Genomic DNA, 24,933 nt, shown 5'->3' on the forward strand with positions numbered 1-24,933 from the left:
ATTCTAAGAGAATCTACAAGATTCTAAAAACATCATTAATTGTGAAAGAATATAATCTGAATTTGTAAGTGTGTCATAAACTATTTTATCCAAATTCTGTTTTATTATTTGGAAGTGGCTGAAACCAGAAGTAATGCCATGAGGTCTTGAGAATCAGCTTTAGCAGGTAGATATTCTTAATACCTAGCATATAAATAGATGGCCCTAAAGTACTGTATGTATTCAAAAGGTGTTTTCTTAAATAATTTAAACATCCCATCTACAGTCATATCAGTTGTTAAGAGGGAACGTTCATATCAGTCCAATAAACCACAAATTGCATAGAATTATAATGGCTATTTTTTTAAAATAAAAGAAGTTCTTATCTAGAAGCATGCAAAACATGGATGTTTCTCATTATTCATGAGGAATAATACATAAAAGAATCTAGCACAAAATTTTAAAGGCAGAAAATATAAAATGTTTAGAGTTTTTATCTTTGGCCAAGTATTTCTAAATACCCTCCCCTTCATATCATCAGCCTCATGTTGCAACAATATTTATAAGTGCTAAGCATTTCCATTAAAGTCAATGAAATAAATTCTCATTGTCTGGTTGAAGTTTTGTTTTTTTGTTTTTCAGAAGCTTGCAGTAACTGCAGTACACCAGTGGTTTGTGGGGGGTTTTCCCAGATATGTTACTATGTTGATTTATTTGTTGTTACAGGAATTACTTGGACTTTGCTCCATGAGATGGATTATCAGAAATACATTTCTGTTAGACACGACTACATACTTCTTCCTGAAGATGCCCTCACCAACACAACTCGGCTTCGCTGGTGGCAGCCTTTTGTGATCAGCAACAGACTTGTGGTCTCCGGGGTGGAGCGTGCTCAGTGGGCACTAGACAACATTTTGATTGGTGGAGCAGAGATCAATCCCAGTCAACTGGTCGACACTTTTGATGATGGTAAGAAACAAGACATTGAACAGTCTTTCCTGTGAGCTGTTTGTCTGTTTGTGTTTTGGGATGAATTACTACATGAAAATTTAGAATAGTGCCTAGCATATATTTGGTGCTCAACAAATGTTACCTATTGTTTTGCCCCATAGTTTATAAATCTTCAGGGCTGGTGGCTTGTTAAAATGTCAATTGAGAATTTAATAAATCCTGTTAAAGACAAAATGTCTAGCTCCAAATATAATTTGAAATTTCAATACCCCAAAATAATTTTAGTTTCTTTAGGAATTTCTTTACTGCAGAGATATATATTACATTGTGTTAAAGGTATACCAAGAATCTCAAAAAGTGGGCAAAGGACCTAAATAGACACTTTTTGAAAGAGGACATATGAAAACATGCTCAAAGTCACTAATTATCCGAGAGATGCAAATCAAAACAACAATGAGGTACCATCTCACACCTGTCAGAATGGCTATCATCAACAAATCAACAAACGACAAGTGCTGGAGAGGATGTGGAGAAAAAGGAACACTTGTGCACTGCTGGTGGGAATGCAGACTGGTGCAGCCACTATGGAAGACAGTATGGAGTTTCCTCAAAAAACTGGAAATGGAACTCCCATTTGACCCTGTGATCCCACTTCTAGGAATATATCCCAAGAAACCAAAAACACCAATCAGAAAGGATATATGCACCCATATGTTCATAGCAGCACAATTCACCATAGCTAAGATCTGGAAACAGCCTAAGTGCCCATCAGTAGATGAATGGATTAGAAAACTGTGGTACATCTACACGATGGAATACTATGCTGCTGTAAAAAAGAAGGAACTCTTACCATTTGCAACAGCATGGATGGAACTGGAGAGCATTATGCTAAGTGAAATAAGCCAGTCAATGAAGGAAAAATACCACATGATCTCACTCATTCATGGATAATAAAGACCATTACAAACTTTTGAACAATAATAGATACAGAGGCAGAGCTGCCTCAAACTGATTGTCAAACTGCAGTGGGAAGGCCAGAGAGGGTTGGGGGGCAGAAGGGAGGGGAGTAAGAGATCAACCGAAGGACTTGTATGCATCCATATAAGCATAACCAATGGAAGGGAGGGGGGCAGTGGGGGGGTGAGAGAGTAAGAGATCAACAAAGGACTTGTATGCATACCTATGAGCATCACCAATGGACACAAACAGTAGGAGGGTGAGGGCATGTGCTGGGGGGTGGGGCAGCTGGGAAGAGGTCAATGGGGGAAAAGGAGACTTATGTAATACTTTTAACAATAAAGAATTTTTTTAAAGTATACCAAGAATCATTTTGCAATGGTGAAAATTACCCAGACTAGCAATTACATTTTTTAAAATTTATCTTTATTGTTGAAAGTATTACAGATGTCCCCTTTGTTTTTGTTGTTGTTTTTTCCCATTGACCCCTTCCTCCCCACTCCTGTCCCTTCCCTAGGCCTTCACCACACTATTTTCTGTGTCCATCGATTATGTGTATGCGGAACCTAATGAACAGAATAAACTGGCGAACAAAATAGCAATTACATTTTAAAAGTTGGGTAATCGTTATAGTACTAGTAGTTAATAATCTTTTCTAAATTTGATTTCTCAGCTTGGATATATATTATTTATAGCAATTAAATAAAATAAGAATAAATCTTAATGAGTAAACAGAAAGCTAGAGTATAGATATTCAAGTAATTCAACAATAAGCCAGTCAGCTCAAGAGAATAACATGCTATATTCTTTCCAATTTACCTTAACAGAAGGCACTTCCCATGAAGAAAACTGGAGTTTTTACCCTAATGCAGTAAGGACAGCAGGATTCTGTGGCAATCCCTCCTTCCACCTCTACTGGCCAAATAAAAAGAAAGACAAGACCCACAATGTGCTCTCCTCCAGAGAGCTCATTATACAGCCAGGGTACATGATGCAGTTTAAGGTAAGGGAGGTGGCCTTTCCACACAGAGGATGGCATTATGTTTGCGGGAGGGGATGTGGAGAGAATGCTTATTTGGGCAAGTATAAGGAAATGATTGATTTCATTCATTAAAAGAGACTTTATCTTATGAATAAAAGAAGTAATCTTTCACAAAGTTTTTATCAGGTAGGATTATTGGAGCATATATAAAATCTATAAGTATATTAGGACATAGCAAGAAATGTAACTGTATTTTTACGTCTCAGATATGTAATCTTGAATTCACTTTCCCAAACCTTAGAAATAGTTGTCTGTGTGTGTGTGTCTCTCTCTCCCCCTCCCTCCACCCCTTCCTCTCTCTCTTTTCTCCTCTCTCTTCCCATTTTTTTATTATATACCTAGTTCACATATCAAGTCACTTTGCTTCTTTATTTATCCTTTTTTTATTATGTCTTTCCATTTTCCTTTTGTCTCTTACTTCCAAACACAAACCTATACATTAGCCCAGTTGCAACTTCCAAATCCTCAAAGATTTTAAAAGGACTCTCAAATCTTTTAAGTGCATATTTATTAATATAGAAGGATGTGAAGGAAGGCATAGAAGATAATTAACAGTCAGATAGTCAGAGAAAGATAAAGCAGTATCAATTGATGTCTTTATTATTACAAAACACACTAAAGGAAAGGGCATTACAAAAATGCACTTTATTACTAGATCATTTTAAAGACAAACATCAATTGTTCTAATGCTCTTATGTAAAGAGATGTGCTACAATGATGGTTAATAGTAAGAGTCCCTATTAGCAGAAATAAAATTGTGCTGATAGTTGGTAGAAGAAATGTGGAGTTGTTTAATGGGTAAAGAGTTTCAGTTTTTTAAGATGAAAAAACTCTTCAGATCTACTAGAAAAAAATATTCACTCTTTTTCTTCAACTCTACGTTAAACTCTCCTTCAGAGATCGGAGGGTGAGGCAAGCTCCCCAAATGCTACCATTCCCTCAGGATTATCTTTAACATAGGGGCATGAAGGTTGTTCAAGGTCATAGGTCACATCCAGTCATTCTAATCCTTTAAGGGTTTCCCTCTACCTAGCCCATATCAAAGTCATCATATTTGATTAAGTTGACTGGGACCTCCTCTTTTACTGCCTCTATCAACCTAGAACTAAAGAGACTAACATTTTCTTCTCTAACCAAATCAATTTGATAAAAAAATTGTCCCTGGAAATTTAATAAAGTATCACTAAAGCCGCATTTTTAAAAGTCACTATAGACTTCCTAAACTCTACATCCGACAGCTTTCATTCATTCCTCATCTTTCCTCTTCTCTCTGTACCATTTGGCACTGTTGTCCTTGCCCTCTCCAACCCATGCCATTCCCTTTGGCTTCTGGGTTCTCTGCCAATTCTGCTCTTATCTTCTTGATATCTACTTCTGTCTCTTTTTTAGCTCCTCCTCTTCCTTCACCTCTAAATGTCAGCATTTCCCAGTACTTCTCGGCTTCCTTCTCCCACCATAGACATTCTGCCATTGGAAATACCATTCATCCCTGGCTTCAGATCTTAAAGATATGACCAGCTCTCAAATCCTCATGGCCAACCTTGACTCGATCACCACAATTAATTTAGTATTTTAACAGCTAGTGTACATTTTCACACCTTTGTTTTGTTGGCATCTCAACTCAACATGGCTAACAATGAATTTCATATCTTCCTTCCCCATATCAACTCCTCTTTCTGATTTCCCTGTTTCTATTAATGGCACTACCTTTCACCAATTCACCAACTTTAAATTTCAAAGTACTCTTTAAAATGTTCACATCTAATCATTCACTGTATCCTTTCATTTGAATTTTCAATGTTCCTAGCATCCATCCCATCTGCTCTGTTTGCACTGTTACTACCTCCATTCTGGCCCTAATAAATCACTAGTCCATTAACTAGACTTCCCACCTCTAATCTCTCTCCACATTCAGGTTGATCTTTACAAAGCACAGCTGTGAGTGCATCATTCCACTGCTCATAAACCTTTAATGACTTCCCATTACCCACCATATTAAGGCCAAACACCTTGGACTACAAGTCGATCCTTCTTCTACTTAACTGTTTTTCTCTTATCTCTACCTCTCACACTCTTTCCATGCTTCCGGGGCAGGTCACATGCACCCTACTTGATGCTTTTTTTATTAAAACATATTTGACATATAACATTATGTAAATTCATGTTGTATAACATGGTGATTTGATACATTTATATACTGTAATATGATTGCCATTGTAGCAATAGTTAGCACCTCTATCACATCACATAATTATTATTTCTTAAATAGAATCTCCCCTTCATATGAAGCAGCACAGCATTTTATTTATATCTTTTATGATTTCCATTTCCACTATTAGAATATGTTTTGTACTCTCTCTCTGAAGCCAGAGTTGTTTTATTCATGAATCTGTGGCCTGAAATTTTTATCACTAACCTTCTCCAATATTAACCCTGAAAAAGGACTTGTTGATTAAGTAGATGATTAGGACTTAAATTTGAATCATCAAATTTTTATAGCATTTATGCATTATTGATTATTCACATACTTAAGTGTAAGTAATATGCAACGCTTTTATTCATGTGTAGATGGAAAAACCCTGAGAATGAATATTAGGTTGTTAAAAATTGCTATTTTTAATTGTAAATAAAAATAGTAGCATCAAGGATTAGGATATCAATGACAATGTTTTGAACCAGTAATACTTTGAGTTTCTTTCCATTAATTCTTCTAATATAACTTTCCTTTTGGCCAATTTATAGTCTCTAAATTTATGATTAATATGTTATACTAATTAATTAAGTAGGAATAGTACTTATTTAACCTTAATTCTCATCTCCATGCAAAATTGCATGTCTTTAGCTGAAGTCAAAAGAATGTATTCTTGGTGTTCTGGCAGGCTGCTCTGTAAAAGCTTCAATGAATGTTTTTTGACTACTGGTCATAATAAAGACGGATGTGACTTCTATTTAATGTAGATATTATTTGATTCTGCCTAATTCACATTGATTGTTTATGTTTGTTTTAGATTGTAGTGGGTTGTGAAGCCACTTCTTGTGGTGATCCTCATTCTGTAATGTTGGAGTACACTAAGGATGCAAGGTTTGTGAAATAATTGTTACATTTCCTCCAAAGCTGAATACACAGTTCAAATGGTTGTCTACTTTTAGGGCAACTGTTTACAGAGGAACAATATTTTGTATTAAAAGTGTCAGCTCATGTGTATCTTACATGTACAAATTTCATGCATATAAAATTTACACATCTTATTTTCACATTTTTTTCTGCAAACCAAGAAAAGTCTATTTTCATACCAGGCTGCAGCCAAAAAAAAACCCAACTTTAATTTATATTTTAAAATAAGTAAAACACTATATTTGTCCTCAAGGTACAAATGTCATTTTCAACCAACCTTAATGAAAATTTTAGTCAATGAAAGATCTGAATATGCTTTGGCCAGTCACATCTCCTAAGCACAGTAGCCAGATCAAATAAAAGACTGACACAGAACAGTTTCCATCGAAGGGTGTTGACAGGCCTGCCTCCCACCACCACTTTTAAAAATGAGTTATAGTGAGTTAAGTTTGGTAAGACCGAGAATTTTGTCAGTCAACTCCAAGTATGTCTCTGGTAACAATATCAGGGGGAGGAAGCCATTAGAATGCAGCCCCTTGAATGCTATTATTTTATTCTGTTGTCTGTGAATATATTCATCTGCTTGTAAAGAATTAGAATAGATCTCATGTGCAGTTATTTTCAAGTTTTCTTTTTGATGTCTGTAATTATAAATATGTATAGGAAATAGGACATTAACATTGAAGTATCTTACTTTAACCCAAACCCAAAGCAGGATGTCCACGTTAGACAGGTCATATATTTCCCTGAGTTGTCTAATGCAACCTCTTTGGTTTCTGCAGGTCTGATTCCTGGCAGCTGGTCCAGAGCCAATGCCTTCCATCCTCTTCGAACAGCATTGGCTGTTCCCCCTTCCAGTTCCATGAGGCCACCATCTACAATGCTGTCAACAGCTCGAGCTGGAAGAGAATCACCATTCAGCTGCCTGACCATGTCTCCTCCAGGTAGGTTGCATACATACTAAGGTAACCTTGGCAGGATTATCTGGCCATCTCTACCGAGCTCAGACAGTGAGCTGAGAACAACTGATAAAATGGGGCTGGGGTGTTAGTTGCAGCCTTAGTACCCTGTCCCCTCTTCTCTCCTTCCTCTCACCAGCCTATGCCTCAAAATGGCAATTGCATATCCTGGGAAGAAATAGGAAGAAACAGGGTCATATTTGTAGATGACTCATAGATCACAAATTTTCTTTTGACTGAATACCATAGCACATGCCAAACTCAGTCACAGGCCCCAATCACAGATCCCCAAAGACCTGGAGTTGGCAGCATGTCTCCCCCCATGTTCTGTGCTCCCAACGGCTGCACTCAATCCGGATACAAACAGCCTCTGGGTGTGCAGTATTGATCAGGTTACAAAAATACATTTTACTCAAAGATTTAGAAAATGATAAACCTCCGTAGGGAAAATGGGCACAGACTAATGGAATAGGAGAGGAAATACACATAAAAATTTTAGGGAAGGCACAAACTTCCAAAATAGTGTGTTGGGGGGGGGGGTACTCCCAAAGTTTTAGGAGTAGACAGTCACTCACCTAAGGGAGAAGTTTGGGAAGCCCTTTTCTCAGAAGTAGTCCCCGTTGCCACGGTCAGAGGCGGGGCACAGGCATGGAAAATAGCAGCCTACTGAATGCCTCCTGTTCTCTGTGGGACTTGCAGTGCGACACAGTTCCGCTGGATCCAGAAGGGGGAAGAAACTGAGAAGCAAAGCTGGGCCATTGACCACGTGTACATCGGAGAGGCTTGCCCCAAGCTCTGCAGCGGGCACGGGTCCTGCACCACCGGCGCCATCTGCATCTGTGATGAGAGTTTCCAAGGTCTGGATCCCAGGCTGCCGTTTTCAATCCAGGGGAGCGTGGCGTTCTCCTTCTCTCAGCACCAATACAAAGGCCACTAGGAAATGGATAGAAACTCCAGCCTGAGGGATTTGCGATAGATGACACACTCTGGTCACAAAGTTATTTATCTTTGGAATGAATTATCAAGGATAATTTCATGCTATGTTCCTTGAGGTATTTTTTAGGGCAGGTTTTATCCACTCAGGAATTCTATAGTCCCTCGCATTTCCCCATCTTCCATGCAGTTCCCTGCCTCCCACACTTTATTTCCCTCTGGACCTCTCTCCTCCCTGGCCTAGCTGTCTATCCATGGCTACTTTGCCAATATTTCTTCTCTCTCATAGCCTCTCCCAACAGCAGCTGCCACTGTCCTCCCAAGATGTAGCTGACAATTCGAGATGTTCTGTTTCCCAAGTTACTCTATCACAAAAAAAAGAAAAAGAGCTTTCATAACTCAAAAAAATATATATTAAAAAAAACATTTTTACTGCTTGAGTTTCTAGGAGCTGGAGTATTCTTGGGACAGAGTAGCTCCTCAGCTCCTTGACGTCATAAAAAAATTGCTCTGTCGGCCTGTGGGGAGGCCTGCAGCCCTGCTGTCCTCTAATCAGCAGGGGTGGGGAATGTCCGGCCCACAAAATCATTTGGTCTGGCCCTGCCAAGGCAACCGCAGATGGAACTCCAAATTCAATAAATGTAGGAGCTTTTTTCATAGCAACACAAATTTATATTAAGTGAATGATGTTAAAAATATCCAAATGGCCCTTGGCAGAAAAAGGTTCCCCACCCCAGGGAGTCTAATGCAATGTTTTTGCCTCTGTTGTTGCAAAGTTCACTTTACATAATTACCGTTATATTCTCAGAGCCTAACTCATGGCATATAATGATGCTCAACAAATCTCTTGTGAAGGAATCCTTACTTTATCTTATGCTTTGCTTGTTACACGGTGTCCACCAATCATTTGGCAGAGTCATTTAGCGTTTATGATATCTCGTAAGTTAGCTAATTATAGTCATTCCCACTTAACAGATAAAGAAACTGAGAGAAGGAGGTTAAGTGGCTTGCCTAAAGTCACAGAGCTAGTAAGGGTCAGAATAAAGGCTGGTGCAAGCTATTCTTCCCAGTCAGCCTTGCTGTCTCTCATAGCTGAGAGATTTATCCTCCCTATGGGGACCAGTTTTACAACTTACCCAAGTGTGCAGTGAAAGAAGCCATAGATTTGAATTCTGGAGTAGAATCTAGTTAGATTTCTTGGTTGATGCTATTTCCTTGCCTACAAATGAAAGGAGTGTGATTCATGTAGACTGCTGCATATCTCTGATACTAGAAATTACTTAGCGGTCATCTTTTTCACCTGGTTTCATTACTGCTGAGACTGGCTGGGTCTGGCTGTGTATTAGCTGGGGAATTTGATCTTGAGGCAAATGACGAAATCAGCTGTCTCACAAGGAGTCCTCGATGTCTGGAATGTTCCCTCTCCCCTGACCCAGCAGAGCTCTGTGACCTTTTCATTTTAAACTATTGTGGGCATTTAGGAAAGTCAGGCTGTTCCAATCAATGGGAAACGCAAGCACATACACATTTGCTAATGTACCGTCTTACCTAATTCGAGTATTTCAGCTCAGTGGTCTCTGAGAGACACATCCAGTTTATTCATTATGCATTTACTTATCCCGGCTTCACAACTGAATGTCTTGTACGTGCTAAGTATTGTGCTAGGTGCTAGATGCCGATGATAAATGAAATACAGACTCTGCTCTCTAGAATCCTCAAGTATAGGGCTAGAAGAACAAGAATATGATTGATCTTATTTTCTGCTACAGAATCATGCGAGGGGAAAGATACTAGGCTGGCCTCTCATGCCAGGGAGGAAGCTCCCTGCTAAGACCCATCACTGGTCTATATGCAGGCCCAGCCAGATGCTGTGGTATTTAAATATAGGTTCACATGAGCAAGAAGTATATTAGCAACTGCATATTTTAGTGAACAGTGACTCAGAGATAATGGGATTTATTTCAACAATGTTAGCCAATAATTGCTAAAATAAAAGAGAAACATTTATTTCAGGGCGTCTATATCTGCTGGGCATTTTGTCATTCTTACAGTAACAACAGTGGGTTAAATTTGAAATTGAATACTTGTTCTTAATCTTTGGTCATTCTGCTTGTTGCCAGCTAATTTGTGTATTTAATCCCTTCCCTCTAGGTGATGATTGCTCTGTTTTCAGCCGTGATCTCCCCAGTTATATTAAAGATAATTTTGAGTCAGCAAGAGTCACCGAGGCAAACTGGGAGACCATTCAAGGCGGAGTGATAGGAAGTGGCTGTGGGCAGCTGGCACCCTATGCCCATGGGGACTCGCTCTATTTCAATGGCTGCCAGATAAGGCAAGCTGCCACCAAACCTCTGGATCTCACTCGAGCAAGGTAACAAAACTCCCGTGTGATAGTTCAGACACAGAATCCGTTGCAAGACTGGTCATCATCATCCACTGTCAACCATGATCACAAACTTAATGACACAGGTGTCACTAAGCTGTGGAAACCTAACTATCATTTGAATTTGGTCTGAGGAATCATTGTGTTTCACAACTCAGAATTCTACTTGGCTTCAGTTTATTGTACAATTACCTTATATTTCTTCGCATACTGAGTAGTGCGGTCATAGGCATAAGCCTAGAGAAATGGCCAAATATAAAAATTGTTATCAAATCAACACATTGTGCACCTTGAACTTACACAGCATTTTATGTCAATTATATTTCAATAAAGTTGAATAAATAAATAGTCAGCTATGGATAATCTATATAGATAATTTGATGTCGACCATTGCAAGCATATAAATGTAAATGTATATGTGAAGTAAATTTGCAGTCACACAAACATATATCTATATGCAGCATATGTAGTTACAATAGCTAGAAGCGGAGCATGGATGGGTGGATGAGAACTTTAAAAATTCACATGCTGTAGGAGCTGCATATTAATGCAGAATAAAGTGGGCAGAGACTGTGCAAATCGACTAGGGAAGTGACAGAGAAAAAGAGACCCCGGGGGGTTGGATTTCCTTCCCCACCTGGCCTTCCCTGCTCTGCCACCTTAGCCAGTGCGAACACAGCTTTTTGTCTGTTTTATTCAAGAAGGGTTCCCAGGCTCTTTAAAGGTTGTAGAGTACTGGGTTAAAATAGTACTTGAATGCTGAAAGCTGTTCAGTAGCTCCAAGTATATTTGAGAATTAAATATTTGGTTAATAGGAATGTGGGTGTTTTCTTGAGGTTTTTCACTTTGGAAAATGTTAGTAATGTATTTTCTGAGGCAGAAAGGCAGGTTTGGGGCCTTCGCTATGATAAACAATCAAAATATAATAAAATTGATTCCTGTACGGTAACTGTGGAGATGCCAAAAGTTGGTGTGTCCCCCAATCCCATTTTTTCCTATCAACATGACTTAGTTCATCTAGAAACAACTTGATTCTTTCCTTGACCCATATAGAGCTACAACTATCTACTTAGTTAACAATTACACACCATGTTGTACAGATAACTTTGTTTTAAATTAATGTGTGCACTTACAAGTCTTAAGTCTAGTGCTTTATTTGACATCCACCCTAAGTGGAACTACTCTGTTCATCACTGAGGATAGATCTCCCATGTCTAAAAACTGTGTCTTCTGTGGGCAAGGACTCCTGTGAAAATCAGAAGGACATGCATGTCAGGGAATAGCAGGCGTGGTCCAGAGCCAACGTGTCTAACGCAGTTTTCCCTCTGCTCTGATCTCCAGAAGTCCTTTCCTAAAATAGCATGATGATTTATCCTTGTGTAGATGCTATTCAGCTTGCAGCTACTTGTAAAAGAAGCATGTAGCATAAATATTGTGGTTTTATTCCTTGTCCTCTCCATGTCCTCAGCTGCCTGTTTGGCTTATACCTTTCAGAGAATAGGAGTTTCAGGTGAAATACTAGAACAAGATTTCCAGCATCATGAAAAAGAGGACAGATCTTTGAAAGTCAGAAGTGCTTTCTTTGTGTAGGAAATGAGCCTTTTTGAGATTATTTTTCATATGTATGCTGTAAAAGATAAACAAATTTTACTACTAATGTGATTTAGTCATAAGACTGGATGCTTCTATTTTTAACTGTATTATGAACTAGGGAATTATGGACTTTAGGAACAAAAAAGATTTTTTAATTAGAAAGTACAACTCCTTTAATACTTCCTGACTCTTGTTTAAAGATGATTTCCCCTGCCCTGGCTGGTTTGGCTCAGTGGATAGAGTGTCGGCCTGAGGACTGAAGGATCCCGGGTTCGATTCCAGTCAAGGGCATATGCCCAGGTTGCGGGCTTGATCCCCAGTAGGGAACATGCATTGATGTTTCTATCTCTCTCTCCCTCTCCCTTCCTCTCTGAAATCAATAAAAATATATATTTTTTAAAAAGATGATTGCCCCTGTGTTTTTCAGCAAAATCATGTTCGTTTTGCAAATCGGGAGCGCATCGCAGACGGACAGCTGCAACAGTGACCTGAGCAGCCCCCACGCAGTGGACAAGGCCGTGCTGCTGCAGTACAGTGTCAACAACGGGATCACCTGGCACGTCATCGCGCAGCACCAGCCCAAGGATTTCACACAGGCTCAGAGGGTGTCTTACAACGTCCCCCTGTAAGTGGTCGGAATGGAGAGGCGTTGTCTCACACAAGATCCCTGAGAATCAGAGTTTGAGCTAGAAATTTGAAGTTACTGGACCAACACCACAAACATAGTGGTGGCAAAACCAAGACTAACCCAGATCTCCAAAGTTGTGTTACTGTTTCCTATGAGAATAACAGGTAGAAACTGAAGCAAGGCATCGGGCAAGAGGGAATAGAGCGCAACAACCATGCTTTTTTCATATTTTCCTTCCTCTAACCAGTATTTCTAGTCATGTAGAAAACGACATTTTTCATTTCTGCTGGGTACGCTTAATGTGAAATTTTCTGAAGATAGGCAACTATGTCACTTTTGCATAGCGTTTTGTCCGTCACACCGAAGGCACATCATGTTTGTTGACTGAGTGGCTCTTCCCATTACTAGTGTAGGAAGGGGAATAAGGGGGAGAGGTGTACACGCATTACAAGTCCTTGAATAGCCAATAGAATTTAATGCTTCTCAGAAGTGTCCTGTGGCCTAAGCAAATCTGAATCCCATACCCAAAGTTTTGTTGTTTTAGTTTAGCCCAGCCGTGGGCAAACTACGGCCCGCGGACCGGATCCGGCCCGTTTGAAATGAAAAAAACTAAAAAAAATTTTATGTAATGATGTTTACTTTGAATTTATATTAGTTCACACAAACACTCCATCCATCCTTTTGTTCCGGCCCTCCGGTCCAGTTTAAGAACCCATTGTGCCCCTTGAGTCAATAAGTTTGCCCACCCCTGGTTTAGCCTATTATATGTCAAGTCTGGAGACCACACACCAAAAAGGTCTCTGTTTTCTTGTGTTTAACCTCTTTGTCCATCTGTCTGTGATCCAGGGAGGCACGGATGAAAGGAGTTTTATTACGCTGGTGGCAACCACGCCACAACGGAACAGGTCACGATCAATGGGCTTTGGATCACGTGGAGGTCGTCCTGTGAGTATCTGACACGTAGCATCCCATGTTCATTTTAGAAGGATTTGAATTCCTTTGATATGACATGCTTCTTAATTCAGTAAGAACTGTTCCTGAAGAGATCCCCTCAGGATTTTGGCTTACACTCTTCAGCAACTCAATCTATAACTTGAGTCGACGTGAAATAAGAAAGCCCCCAGTGTAACTGAATGTACCTTACAAAGTGAAATAAGCAAAAAGTTTAAGGATTTGACAATACTAGTTAAATTGGATCAAACAAAGTCTCCAGGTAAATGGGAAACATTGTCTTCGCCAGATCTGGATTGCCTTAGAAAATGTAATGACGTCCTGGAAGGGAAATGATATGTATTGATTAATCTGCAGAGTATTACTAGTTAATGTGCCCAGTTACAAACACCTTCTCAGCCACAGATGCCTGAGGCTGTCTTCCATTTAATGACATGGTTGCAACTAGAACAAAGAATTTGAAGTTTCAAATTCCTCCTGACCAGCCCCAGCACCTAACAAGGGGAGGGTGTTCCCCTCTGGTTTCCCCCATGTAATAAGGTTGGCACCACTGTCACCGGCCAGGCTGACTGTTGCACAGAGAGATGACTTGCTTTTTCTCTAACAATCTAGTTCCTGTAGAACTGGAATGCTTATGTCTCGACGGGTTCGGACTGATGGCTCCAAGTGGTTGGCAAGGAGAGGCGAATCTTCTCGGTAGATAGGTTCAAATGTTCATTCTGTTTACCAAATCGATAATGAAATCAGTCCCTTGGCTGATTTCAGTCATTTTGAAAGCAAATTTATATAATTAATTGGTAGGAAACTACCAGATTTGTTTTCTTTCAATCATAGCCATGAGCTGAATTTCTCAGTCTTGAGTTAGCCTTCGTCTTAGTTTTCACTGAGGCACCTGCTTGCATGGCATCCATATCAACCCCCCAATCCAAGAGCAACCCGGTCCCTACACAAGCCCCCACTGTGCGCTCTGCTGCTTTGGACAACTTGCTGGGCTCTGCCTCCACAAGACAAAGTTGAAGTTTCAAATAACCGTCCAGACTCATTTGAATCTATATATGAGGCTGATGTCTTACTTAGATATTAATTTCCTCAGACTACATTAATCCAGGAGAATAGAATAACCTGGTTTCTAAAATGAATGCATACATGGTAAGGCCAGAGAGCAACATCCAAATAGACCAAAAACCATCCCTAGAGCCATTCTGCCCTGCCTACTTTTTTCAGAGCAGTGCTTCTCAATCTGATTAAGCATCAGAATCCCTTAGGGCAGTGATGGCGAACCTTTTGAGCTCGGCGTGTCAGCATTTTGAAAAACCCTAACTTAACTCTGGTGCCGTGTTACATATAGAAATTTTTTGATATTTGCAACCATAGTAAAACAAAGACTTATATTTTTGATATTTATTTTATATATTTAAATGCCATTTAACAAAGAAAAATCAACCAAAAAAATGAGTTCGCGTGTCACCTCTGACACGCGTGTCATAGGTTCGCCATCACTGCCTTAGGGCTTGGGCAATGTCCCAATGCCCAGGCCCATCCCTACGGATGATTTGATTTCAGTTGATCTGAAGAGGAACCTGAGTATCAGTCTTTTTTAAAAGCACCTCAGGTGATTCTAATAAACTGGTTGAGAATCAAATTTAGAGTCAATAACCACTTTATATCTCTCAAGTCTCTTGCCAAGACAGTTTACCTTAGCGGGGCTTCCTGTGCCTGACAAAGCATTGCCAACTCCTATGGAAACTTCAAAATGTGACAGTCCTCAGAAGAAGGCAGGATGCTAGCTACTGCCCTTAGCGAGACATAACAATTCTTAATTGGAGTAGATATTTCTTCACCTGCCCCCCAGCCAAGCAATTGCGGTTATCTGTATTGGATTTCAGAGGTGTATCATCACCATGAGTCCCTCCCTTGGACTACAGTTAAAGAGTACATGGGGTCAAAAGTGCAAATATACTCCCTGGTAGGAAATAACCCTTCACAACTTGGAGGCAGAACTCTGTTCTCTGCTTTCTGTGGACCTGCTGCCCCAATGGCCCTCAGAATACCAGCATCACCACACAACTCCCAAGGAAATCGCGAATACCTGGTGTTGGTACTAAGTTTAATAAGCAGCTACCAACATCATGATATTATTACAAGAATCAAGTCCAGATTGTATGAAATCTATCACATTGGTCACATCTATTGTTTCTGGTATTTTTTCTGGAGCAATAATCGGTATTTGTAAAGACTTCACTTACTAGTACATTCCAGTTCCAGAATTTTAATACTTTGAAGAATGTATAACTCACCAGGCACCTCTCTGCTCTTATTCTGCATTATTGTCTCAAACTCTCAGGGCACTAGAACATTTCAATGATAAAAGAGTATTGCCACACATACACTGTTGCATCATTTGAGTTTTATTCTGCATCTTCTTTCGAGAATAATTTAAATAGTATAACTTTATACATATCACCATATCACTTCATTTATATTTTACATATATAGTTTTAAAAGCAAATGCTATCTCTTTAATGAGGATTCAAGAATTTGTTAACATTAAAGGACTTTATTTTTTTTCCTTTTTTGGAGAGACATACGTCATGACGTTGAGTTCAATAAATGAGTTGTTTAAAAAATACAATACAGAGGATATATATTTTCAGAAATATGTCTTTGAGGTTTTGCTCTTGCCTTGGGAGTCAACATTTTTATGCCACTGTATCCTTTCAAAGTATTTCTTTTCAGAAGCATCATAAAACGTTTTAAAAAGTACTCACTAGTTAATATGCCCTTGGCAGCTATAACTCACTGATTTTATGAGCTTAACATAGAAAGGAAGTTCCAGAGAATTCAAAAAAAAAATGTAATATAATAAACTTCCAGAATCTTTCAACCAAATGAGGCACAAAGAAGCTAGCAAGCTCATGTCGTGATTCACAAATATTACTAATTTTAACTTTGCTACCACAAATGTATATTTAGAAATAGATAGAAGGAATACACCAAGAATTCCTATCAATTCAAAATAGTCTCTCCATTGCCCTAGCCAATTTTCTCAGTGGTTAGAGCATCCACCTGCAGACTGAAGGGTCCCAGGTTCGATTCCAGTCAAGGGCATATGCCCATGTTCCGGGCTCAATCCCCAGTAGGGGATATGCAGGGAGCAGCCAATCAATGACTATCTCATCATTGATGTTTCTCTCTCCCTCTCCCTTCCTCTCTGAAATCAATAAAAAATATTTTTTAAAAATATATATATATATATTCTCTCTATTCACTGTACCTTTATATAATAACATTTAGCTCTATAAATTAGTAGTATTAACTCCTCAGGTGTGGAGCGGGGAGGAGACTGAGGTCCATATCTAAAGAGATACAAGCCCTACCTAATGAGACACACTAATATGAATTTGCGACTAGGGATTGGGGGGGGGAGGGGTTACACTTTTTAAATGTATTTCCTTCTCTGAGTGAAGACTGGCCTTAGTCTAGCTTTATTACCATAGTTTCACTTTTGTGCATGTGCACCAAAGTACACATGCTAAAAATCCTTAGAAAGAAAAATTGGTCATGCATGGTATCTTGAATTTAACCTCAGTACTGCCCATATTAACCAAGAAGATATATGAATTTGATGAGAACAAATTTAGCACCTTTGAAAGTATTTCAAGGTTTAGGAATTCATCCTAAATGAACAAGATATATAATATGTTTTTAATTTAATGTCTTACTTTTAAAATACTCCCTGTGGAAGGATTTGAGTTTCATAAATATGAATCTACAGAATGACAAGCCCCCGCCCCCACCCGCCATAAAGATAAAAACTACCATTTAGCACTTAACAAGCAAAGTCATTTATGCCTGATGCTTGTTTGAGAGAGTAATCTTCCACTCTGATGTTTTTCAATAAAACCTGCCCTTGAAAAGCACTTCACTAATCTGCCATGGAACAAATGAACCAAACTGACAGGCCACTTTTTTCCAGCCTCACTAGCTTACAAAAAGTCCTCATTCTGTTACATCTGAATGATGTAGCATAACACAATCATTGACAATCAAGTGTCAGAAACCTAATTTCTCTGAATTCATTTGCTAGTGTAGAACATTTGTTTTTCAGTAAATGTTTGTGAATACATTTGGGCAGATCCCTCACAAGATCCATGCTGGTGGGATTCTTCTTAGGATAAAAGTGAACTCTTTGTCTTAATGTTTTTGTTGGGCACTCATACTTCTATCCTAAGAATCTCCCTCACCAAACTATGCATTTCATTCACACATCACATTTCCTGTGTACGTGTCTAAGTCACCAGCTGTCATGTGCATAATGGAGTGGGCCAATTTTTGCATGTGTATCTTGAAAGTAAATTACTCAGTAAAGAGTTAGCCTGTGTGAATTGATTTATGAAAAAGTAAATTATTACCACATTTACTGAAAATTGAAAACCAATATGTTGCTAACTATGATCTTAAATGCATTTATCAGATTTAATAATATGTGTTCCATCATGACCATCCCTTTATGCTCTTCATTATCAAGATACTGTCATATTTTTGGCACAAATGATTTATGGAGATGAGCATATTACATTTGTTGCAAAGCATATTTATCCTTTATTAAATTTGATTGTTATCTGATATAGAGGACTTTGTATTTTTAAAAGCCCATTCCTTAATATATTCAGAAATAAGTATTTCCTAAAATATAATTAATTTAAAACAGAAAATAAAACTAATGGGGGCTATTAAACCAGTACTTTTATATTTATACTTTATATGCAACATTTATGCCAAATGTAGTACTATAGCTACATGTACCTTGACATATGGTTATGAGCAAATATTGCATGTTGCATTACATAGAAAAGTTAAATATATGTATATATTAGATATAGAAGAATAAGGAATAACATCTTTAATTTTTATTTTCAAAAGAGATGAAAAATCCTATATTGCGTCTAAACCTGATCAGACTTTTATGACTAATCACAGTGCTGCATGCATTGAAAGGCATTTTTTAACTTGTGTTATATTTCATTATTTGCTGTCATTGGTTTTCCACTAGAGTAAGGTAAGTCCTGTTACTAATTCTGGGGTACCGTTTACTAATAGTTTCATCACTGTGCCTACATTAACTGAGAAGTTCTGTTGAAGACCTATGCAGTTGAAAAAAATATATATGAAAACAAAGTTATATGTGACATTGAGACATACGGGAACTTTTGCAACCTATATCATGTAAACTCAGAGTTCAGTTGAATTGTGATTATTCTCAAATGTAAACAGTATTGGGCACAATCAGCATTCCTTCGTCAGGAAACAGCTTGACTCTGAGCCTGGGACTGTATCAGGTGCCCTTGAAGTGCTCACAGTTCATACATTCATTACGAGGGGAAAGTGAAAACAAAAAATGTGAGCGAAAGAGCCAGGAGTCTGATTAAACGTAATGTCTTTTAGAAGATCAATTGTGCTGCAGATGTGTGAGGATGCCTTACTGCTCCATTCTAATCTAAGTTAATAAATGAATTGGCAGAAGGGGATGGATTTATTCATAATATTTGTGAGTTCTGGATTTTATCCTTAGGTAAGATTGGCCTTCTTTAACATATGTTTATATTTGTTCCCTAATGGAGATACTTAGGAAAGAAGGTAAAATGTTTATCATTTATTAAGCATTTGCAGATTATGCTACAAGTTTTCATTTAAGCCTTACAACTCCCTGAGGTACACATTAACAAATGTTATTTCATGTATCCGAGAAAATAAATATGAAATCTTCAACATTTGTGAGCTATGTGAGCCTACACTTATTTACACGTAGTCCCCCCACCCCCTGAAAATGCATGGCCTTGAAAGTAAAATGTTCGGCATCCTCTCTGCAGGGGAGTTTCGCTGATTGGTTTAAACAGCAGTGTTCCATCTTACGGTCACCAGTATTTCTCCGAAAGATATGGCAGTCCACCGGTTCTTATTTCTGCATTTAAAGCATTATTTATTATATCATATGTTTTGATGATAAATGAATTCATTACTGATCAATAAAAGTACCTAAATGATCTATTAGCTCAAATTATGTCTCCCAAGACTCTGTCTTCTCCATTTCCTTTAAAATCTATTAAAAATCAATTGAATGTTTTCATAATAATAAATGACCTAAGATAGTAACAGTTCAAAAGAACAGAGTCACCAGTTCTTGAAAGATCTTGCAATATCCACATTTCCTATGCAGAAATAGGGAAGCATTTAATAATCTCATATGCCATCTGAGTCCCTAAACTCCCTAAACAGAATTGGAAATTTAAGTTCGCATTTCCAAGAAGTCATTGGTGTTCATTTTCCCTTCTTTTAACAACTTGCTCACAATGGAAGAATTTTAAAACAGACCTAGTTCATCCGCAGCCAAAGCAAATTGATGTCAGTTAGCACAGTTCGTATGAACAATATCTACTTTCATTGGACATGTAATAAAAATTACTTTCCCTATAATTGCAGTGATGAAGTAAATCTTTAAAATTCTATCACACCTATTATTATTTTGGTTACAAGGTTATCTGCAGCGATACATCTCTGTGTATCAAAAACAAAAATAGGCTCACAGATCTGCTCCACACAAAAAGTAAACATGAGCTCTTTGAACTTAAAATTCCCCTAGTGCCCAATCCTGTAAGTTAGACAGTTCAGAGGCCCCAGTAACTGTTCAATAACCATGTCAGTTTATGAAATGGTTCTAGAGGCAGACAGCATTTTGGCATAGCTTGCCAGGGTGCTTGATTTTAAAAAGCTTATAAACTGAAAAATCTACTTCATTAGATTGCAACCTAACTTACTCCAAAGATGTTTATGTTTTACATGATCAGTCTTGAGGATGCTTTGAAAATGTAGCCCTTTTTAATGTGACTATATAAGCACCCAGCATCTATAGCAAATGCTGTGTGCATATCAACATTTGCAGGGATCCAAAGATATGCTACTGATACATAAATGTATTTGAAATTCATAAGTACCCAATAAATCAAAATGCCCCTAGATTAGATATAAGCTTCCACACTGGGCTGATAGTAAAAGTATTAAAGATCTAAAGCCTGTCAATATTTATTTTCTCACATATAAAGATGAAGAATTTAAGTCAGTCCTTAATATATGGTGATATGGAGAAGTTGCTCTAAAGCCATTAAACATGCACGGCAATTTTTGTTTAAATGTTTCTTTGTTCCATTGAGATAACTAAACATCTTGAGTGTTCTGAGTTTATCCTTTTTTTCATGTAAAATATTTTAACTATTTTATAATCTCTTTGAGTACCTTATATCTTCAAACATGCTTTCAACAGAATAATTTTCATTGCTTTAACTTTGCAGTTATTCCTTATAGTTAAAGAGTAATGATTTACAACAGGAATCCAATCAGTAAGTCATCAAAAGTTCAACAAACATGCCTTGACCATGCCGTTGGTGAGGCAGGAGGCTCAGGCTATGGTGTGGGGGTGGGGGAAATTGAGGGATAGGCTGCCACAGAAGTTTAGTCCTGGGGAGCCTAATTGTCTCCATTCAAAGCAGAAAATAAGCACTAGGAGCATTCAAATAGAGGAAGGGGGGAATCACTTCTGGAGGGGGTGAGCAATTAGTAAAATGCAATACTTGAAAAATAAGTAGAAACTTAGGAAGCGATGTTGAGGATTGGCAAATGATGCAGATGGAAGAAGTTCAAGGTGAGTTTGGATAGAGCAGTCTGAATAGGGATGTAGTATAGTAGAAGAAAGGCTTGAAAAACAGAATAAGATTAAATGTGTAGAAGAAGACTTGAAATATCTGGCTAAATTGACTTCGATGTTGCTCCATAGACAAGAGGATGACGAATTCCTTTTTGACAAGGTAAAACCAGAATTTGAGGGGAAGTTGACTGAAACCCGTGTGCAAATCCTACTGCATGAATTTGCAATTACAATATAGTCACACATGTCTAAAGTACAGCATAGGGAATAGAGTCAATATTGTAATAACTCTTTATGGTGCCAGGTCGGTACTAGACTTACCAGGAGGATTGCCTCATAAGTTATGTAAATGTCTAACCACTATTCTGTACACCTGAAACTAATATAATATTGAATATCAACTGTAACTGGAAATTTTTTTAATTTTTAAAAGAAAAAGGCATTTGGGAGGTCGGGCCAAGCAGCATTTCAGCATTCCGGAAAGATTGGACCAACAGGCACCTGCTCCCAGGCTCCCTAGCAAACTTGGCATTATTGCAAATCATTAAAACATTTGCCAACCCAAAATAAAATCCACTGTATGTGTGGGGGGGAGATACACACACGTGTACATACAATTACACATTCAGTGATGCTTTCTTAGTATTTCATGGTTTCTTTTCAGTGGTGTTTCATAACGGGAGATAATGAGGAGGCTAGTTCAAACCACTGTCATAGCTCAGGGAAAGGGCCCCATGTGACCTACAGTACTGGCAGGAGGACAGCTAGTGCCAGTCCCAATATTTTGTGCCTAAAGAGGTAACAGGATTCTTTCTCATGACACCTGACTAGTTCAATACATTAGGTCATTGTCCTTTCTACATAGGAAGCACTTAGTAGATAATGGTCCTTTTTAAAAATATATTTTCCATACCAAAACAGCCGTCTCTACCAGTTTTGCACAATTCTCTGCAGACTCCTAAAACCCATTTTCAGTATTTTTACCAGCTTCACACCTAATATGTATGAATGTGAGTATGTACATACATAGGGGAAATATATACATGCAAATATGATTATACATTTAACTAGAGACCCAGTGCACAAAATTCGTGCACTGGAGGGGGGCCGTCCCTCAGCCCAGCCTGCACCTTCTCCAATCTGAGACCCCTCGGAGGATGTCCAACTGTCCACAGGGATTGGGCCTAAACCGGCAGTTGGACATCCCTCTCACAATCCAGGACTGCTGGCTCCCAACCGCTCGCCTGCCTGCCTGCCTGTCTGATTGCCCCTAACCGCTTCTGCCTGCCAGCCTGATCACCGCCTCCTGAATACCCACTAACCACTCCCCTGCCAGCCTGATCGATGCCTAACTGCTCCCCTGATGGCCTGGTCACCCCCAACTGCCTCCCCTGCAGGCCTGGTCCCCCCCCAACTGCCCTCCCCTGCCAGCCTGGTTGCCCCTAACTGCCTTCCCCTACAGGCCTGGTCCCCCCAACTGCCCTCCCCTGCCAGCCTGGTTGCCCCTAACTGCCTTCCCCTACAGGCCTGGTCCCCCCAACTGCCCTCCCCTGCCAGCCTGGTTGCCCCTAACTGCCTTCCCCTACAGGCCTGGTCCCCCCAACTGCCCTCCCCTGCCAGCCTGGTTGCCCCTAACTGCCTTCCCCTACAGGCCTGGTCCCCCCAACTGCCCTCCCCTGCCAGCCTGGTTGCCCCTAACTGCCTTCCCCTACAGGCCTGGTCCCCCCAACTGCCCTCCCCTGCAGGCCATCTTGTGGTGGCCATCTTTGACCACATGGGGGCAGCCATCTTGTGCGAGGGTGTGATGGCCAATTTGCATATTATCTCTTTATTATATAGGATTACACTTAGTTTCTTATGATATGTTTTCAGTGGAGTGTCTCTTTCATAAGCTCATATTTATAGAATATGAACCCAGCTGCTTATTGTTTAAGGAAGGCAGTGGAATCCAACGTTCAGGGGAAAACTTATCTCTTCATTTGCCTCGAGACTGCGTAAAATAGGAATGTCAAGCTGATTCAGATAATAAGTTTGTTTTTTTTTGTTTTTGCCTTAAATGGAAATGTTTGTTCAAGGAATCGAATTATGTTTCCTCCTTGTGAAAAATGTGTTTAAATAAGGCAATGGGTCATAGCACATGGCGTCTCTCAAGTGAAATTCACCCAAGTAAATGTTGTCAGAAAAGGTTCAAGAATAAAAGTTTACATCCCCAATTTCAGTCTACTCTTGCTATGAATCAAAAGAATTTGCCTTTTTTTCTGGTTTGGGCTCACTCATGAATAGGTGGGGGTTCCTTCAGGGCCAGAAGCAGTGTATACAGATGTCAAAGTTCAGTTATTCTGTCCCAGGTGGCAATGTCATCATGACCTATTAACCCTGAAAATTTTCAAATGAATCTCAGGGTGACTTAGGGCTTAGACTGGATTGCACTTTCAGGGACTGGACTGACATGCTCTCTCTCCTTTCCCTCTCTGCCTCTATCCTTCCTGGTTTTAACAGCACCCGCAAACAAAATTACATGATGAATTTTTCACGACAGCATGGGCTCAGGCACTTCTACAACAGAAGACGAAGGTCACTTAGACGAAACCCATGAAGAATCAAAACGTTTCTTTTTCCTGCCAACATGTGATGTGTTGCTTTTCATTCTTTTAAACCTCTCACTGCATCTGAGATCAGGAAACTCCTGTGAAGGACTTGGGGATTCCCTGAAAGCCCTTCTCAAGACCGAGTGCCCACCACTGTCCCACACTGTGAACTAATGCTAAGTGACTTACTTTCTCATGAGTAAATGTCTTCATGTTGATGTGTCCGTGAAAATTGTGATCTGTTGTAATATCAGTTACAGTGGCAGTATTGGAAATAAGAAATAGTTTAACAGGAAAAAAAAAGTTTAAGCACAAAAATTTAAGAGATTTTTTTATGTTCAAAATGGCATTTAACATTCTTGGTCACAAAGCTATTTAAGTGGACTGTACTTCAGCTATGTATCATGTTTTATATGATTAAATTATCATCATGAGTCCTTTTATGTATTCTCTTTTACTATATAACATTGACACTGTATTTACTTGTTATGTTGCAATATTTTGCTGCTGAATTTCGGGCTACTTATATTCTGCAGAAAATTCTTTGACATACCTACTCAAGAAGATAGTTGTAAAGATATTGTACCTTAATATACTCCTTAAAATGTATGTTGGTTTAGCGTTGTTTTGTGGATAAGAGAAATGCTTGACCTTGAAATATTTTCTACTTAACAAATTGTGGATGAAAACCCTATCTCCCACAAAGGAGTTCCCATTTCCTTGTCTAAAGATTTTTTTAAGTGTTCTGTGGCTGATTTACTAAGAGTAATTGCCATCTTGTGTCTGTGGTAACAGAGTGATTTGTAAAACAGTGGATGTTTTCATTGTGTTCTCTTTGTGGATTGTTTTTCCTGCGGGCCATACTCATACCTTCTGATGAAGTTGTACCAACACCAGCAACATTGTAATGGACCTGTAGCCCTGAACTCTTTATTAACTTAACTGAAAGGTTGCACTGTAGGGTGGACCTCGCTAAAAGCCCATGCTTAAATAAAATACGCCCCAAAGCCATCTGAAGCTCGTTTGTCTTTATTCAGTCTTAAAGTTTGTATAGGGTTTGTAAGCCTGGTCAGGTTTGCAAAGGACAATGTCGAATATATTTACTGGTGTTTTGTTTCATCTTTGAGAATGGCAAATCTCTGTAGAAAGTAGTGT

The 24,933-nt window shown here is 39.0% G+C and overlaps 1 protein-coding gene across 1 annotated transcript in view; it reads left to right on the top strand.

Annotated features, from left to right (window-relative positions):
* Positions 1-24,789, top strand: part of RELN (reelin) — a 475,654-nt gene extending 450,865 nt beyond the window's left edge. The window contains exons 61-70 of the mRNA XM_005862985.2: positions 706-948; positions 2,715-2,890; positions 5,938-6,011; positions 6,827-6,988; positions 7,703-7,860; positions 10,088-10,307; positions 12,340-12,537; positions 13,387-13,485; positions 18,545-18,550; positions 23,690-24,789. Of these exons, the coding sequence (XP_005863047.1) occupies positions 706-948; positions 2,715-2,890; positions 5,938-6,011; positions 6,827-6,988; positions 7,703-7,860; positions 10,088-10,307; positions 12,340-12,537; positions 13,387-13,485; positions 18,545-18,550; positions 23,690-23,786 (1,433 nt within the window). The 3' untranslated portion in view covers positions 23,787-24,789. The remainder of the gene's footprint in view (positions 1-705; positions 949-2,714; positions 2,891-5,937; positions 6,012-6,826; positions 6,989-7,702; positions 7,861-10,087; positions 10,308-12,339; positions 12,538-13,386; positions 13,486-18,544; positions 18,551-23,689) is intronic.
* Positions 24,790-24,933: the final 144 nt, after the last annotated feature.

The sequence above is a fragment of the Myotis brandtii genome, unplaced genomic scaffold, assembly GCF_000412655.1.
Source record: "Myotis brandtii unplaced genomic scaffold, ASM41265v1 scaffold17, whole genome shotgun sequence".
Taxonomy (NCBI): Eukaryota; Metazoa; Chordata; class Mammalia; order Chiroptera; family Vespertilionidae; genus Myotis; species Myotis brandtii.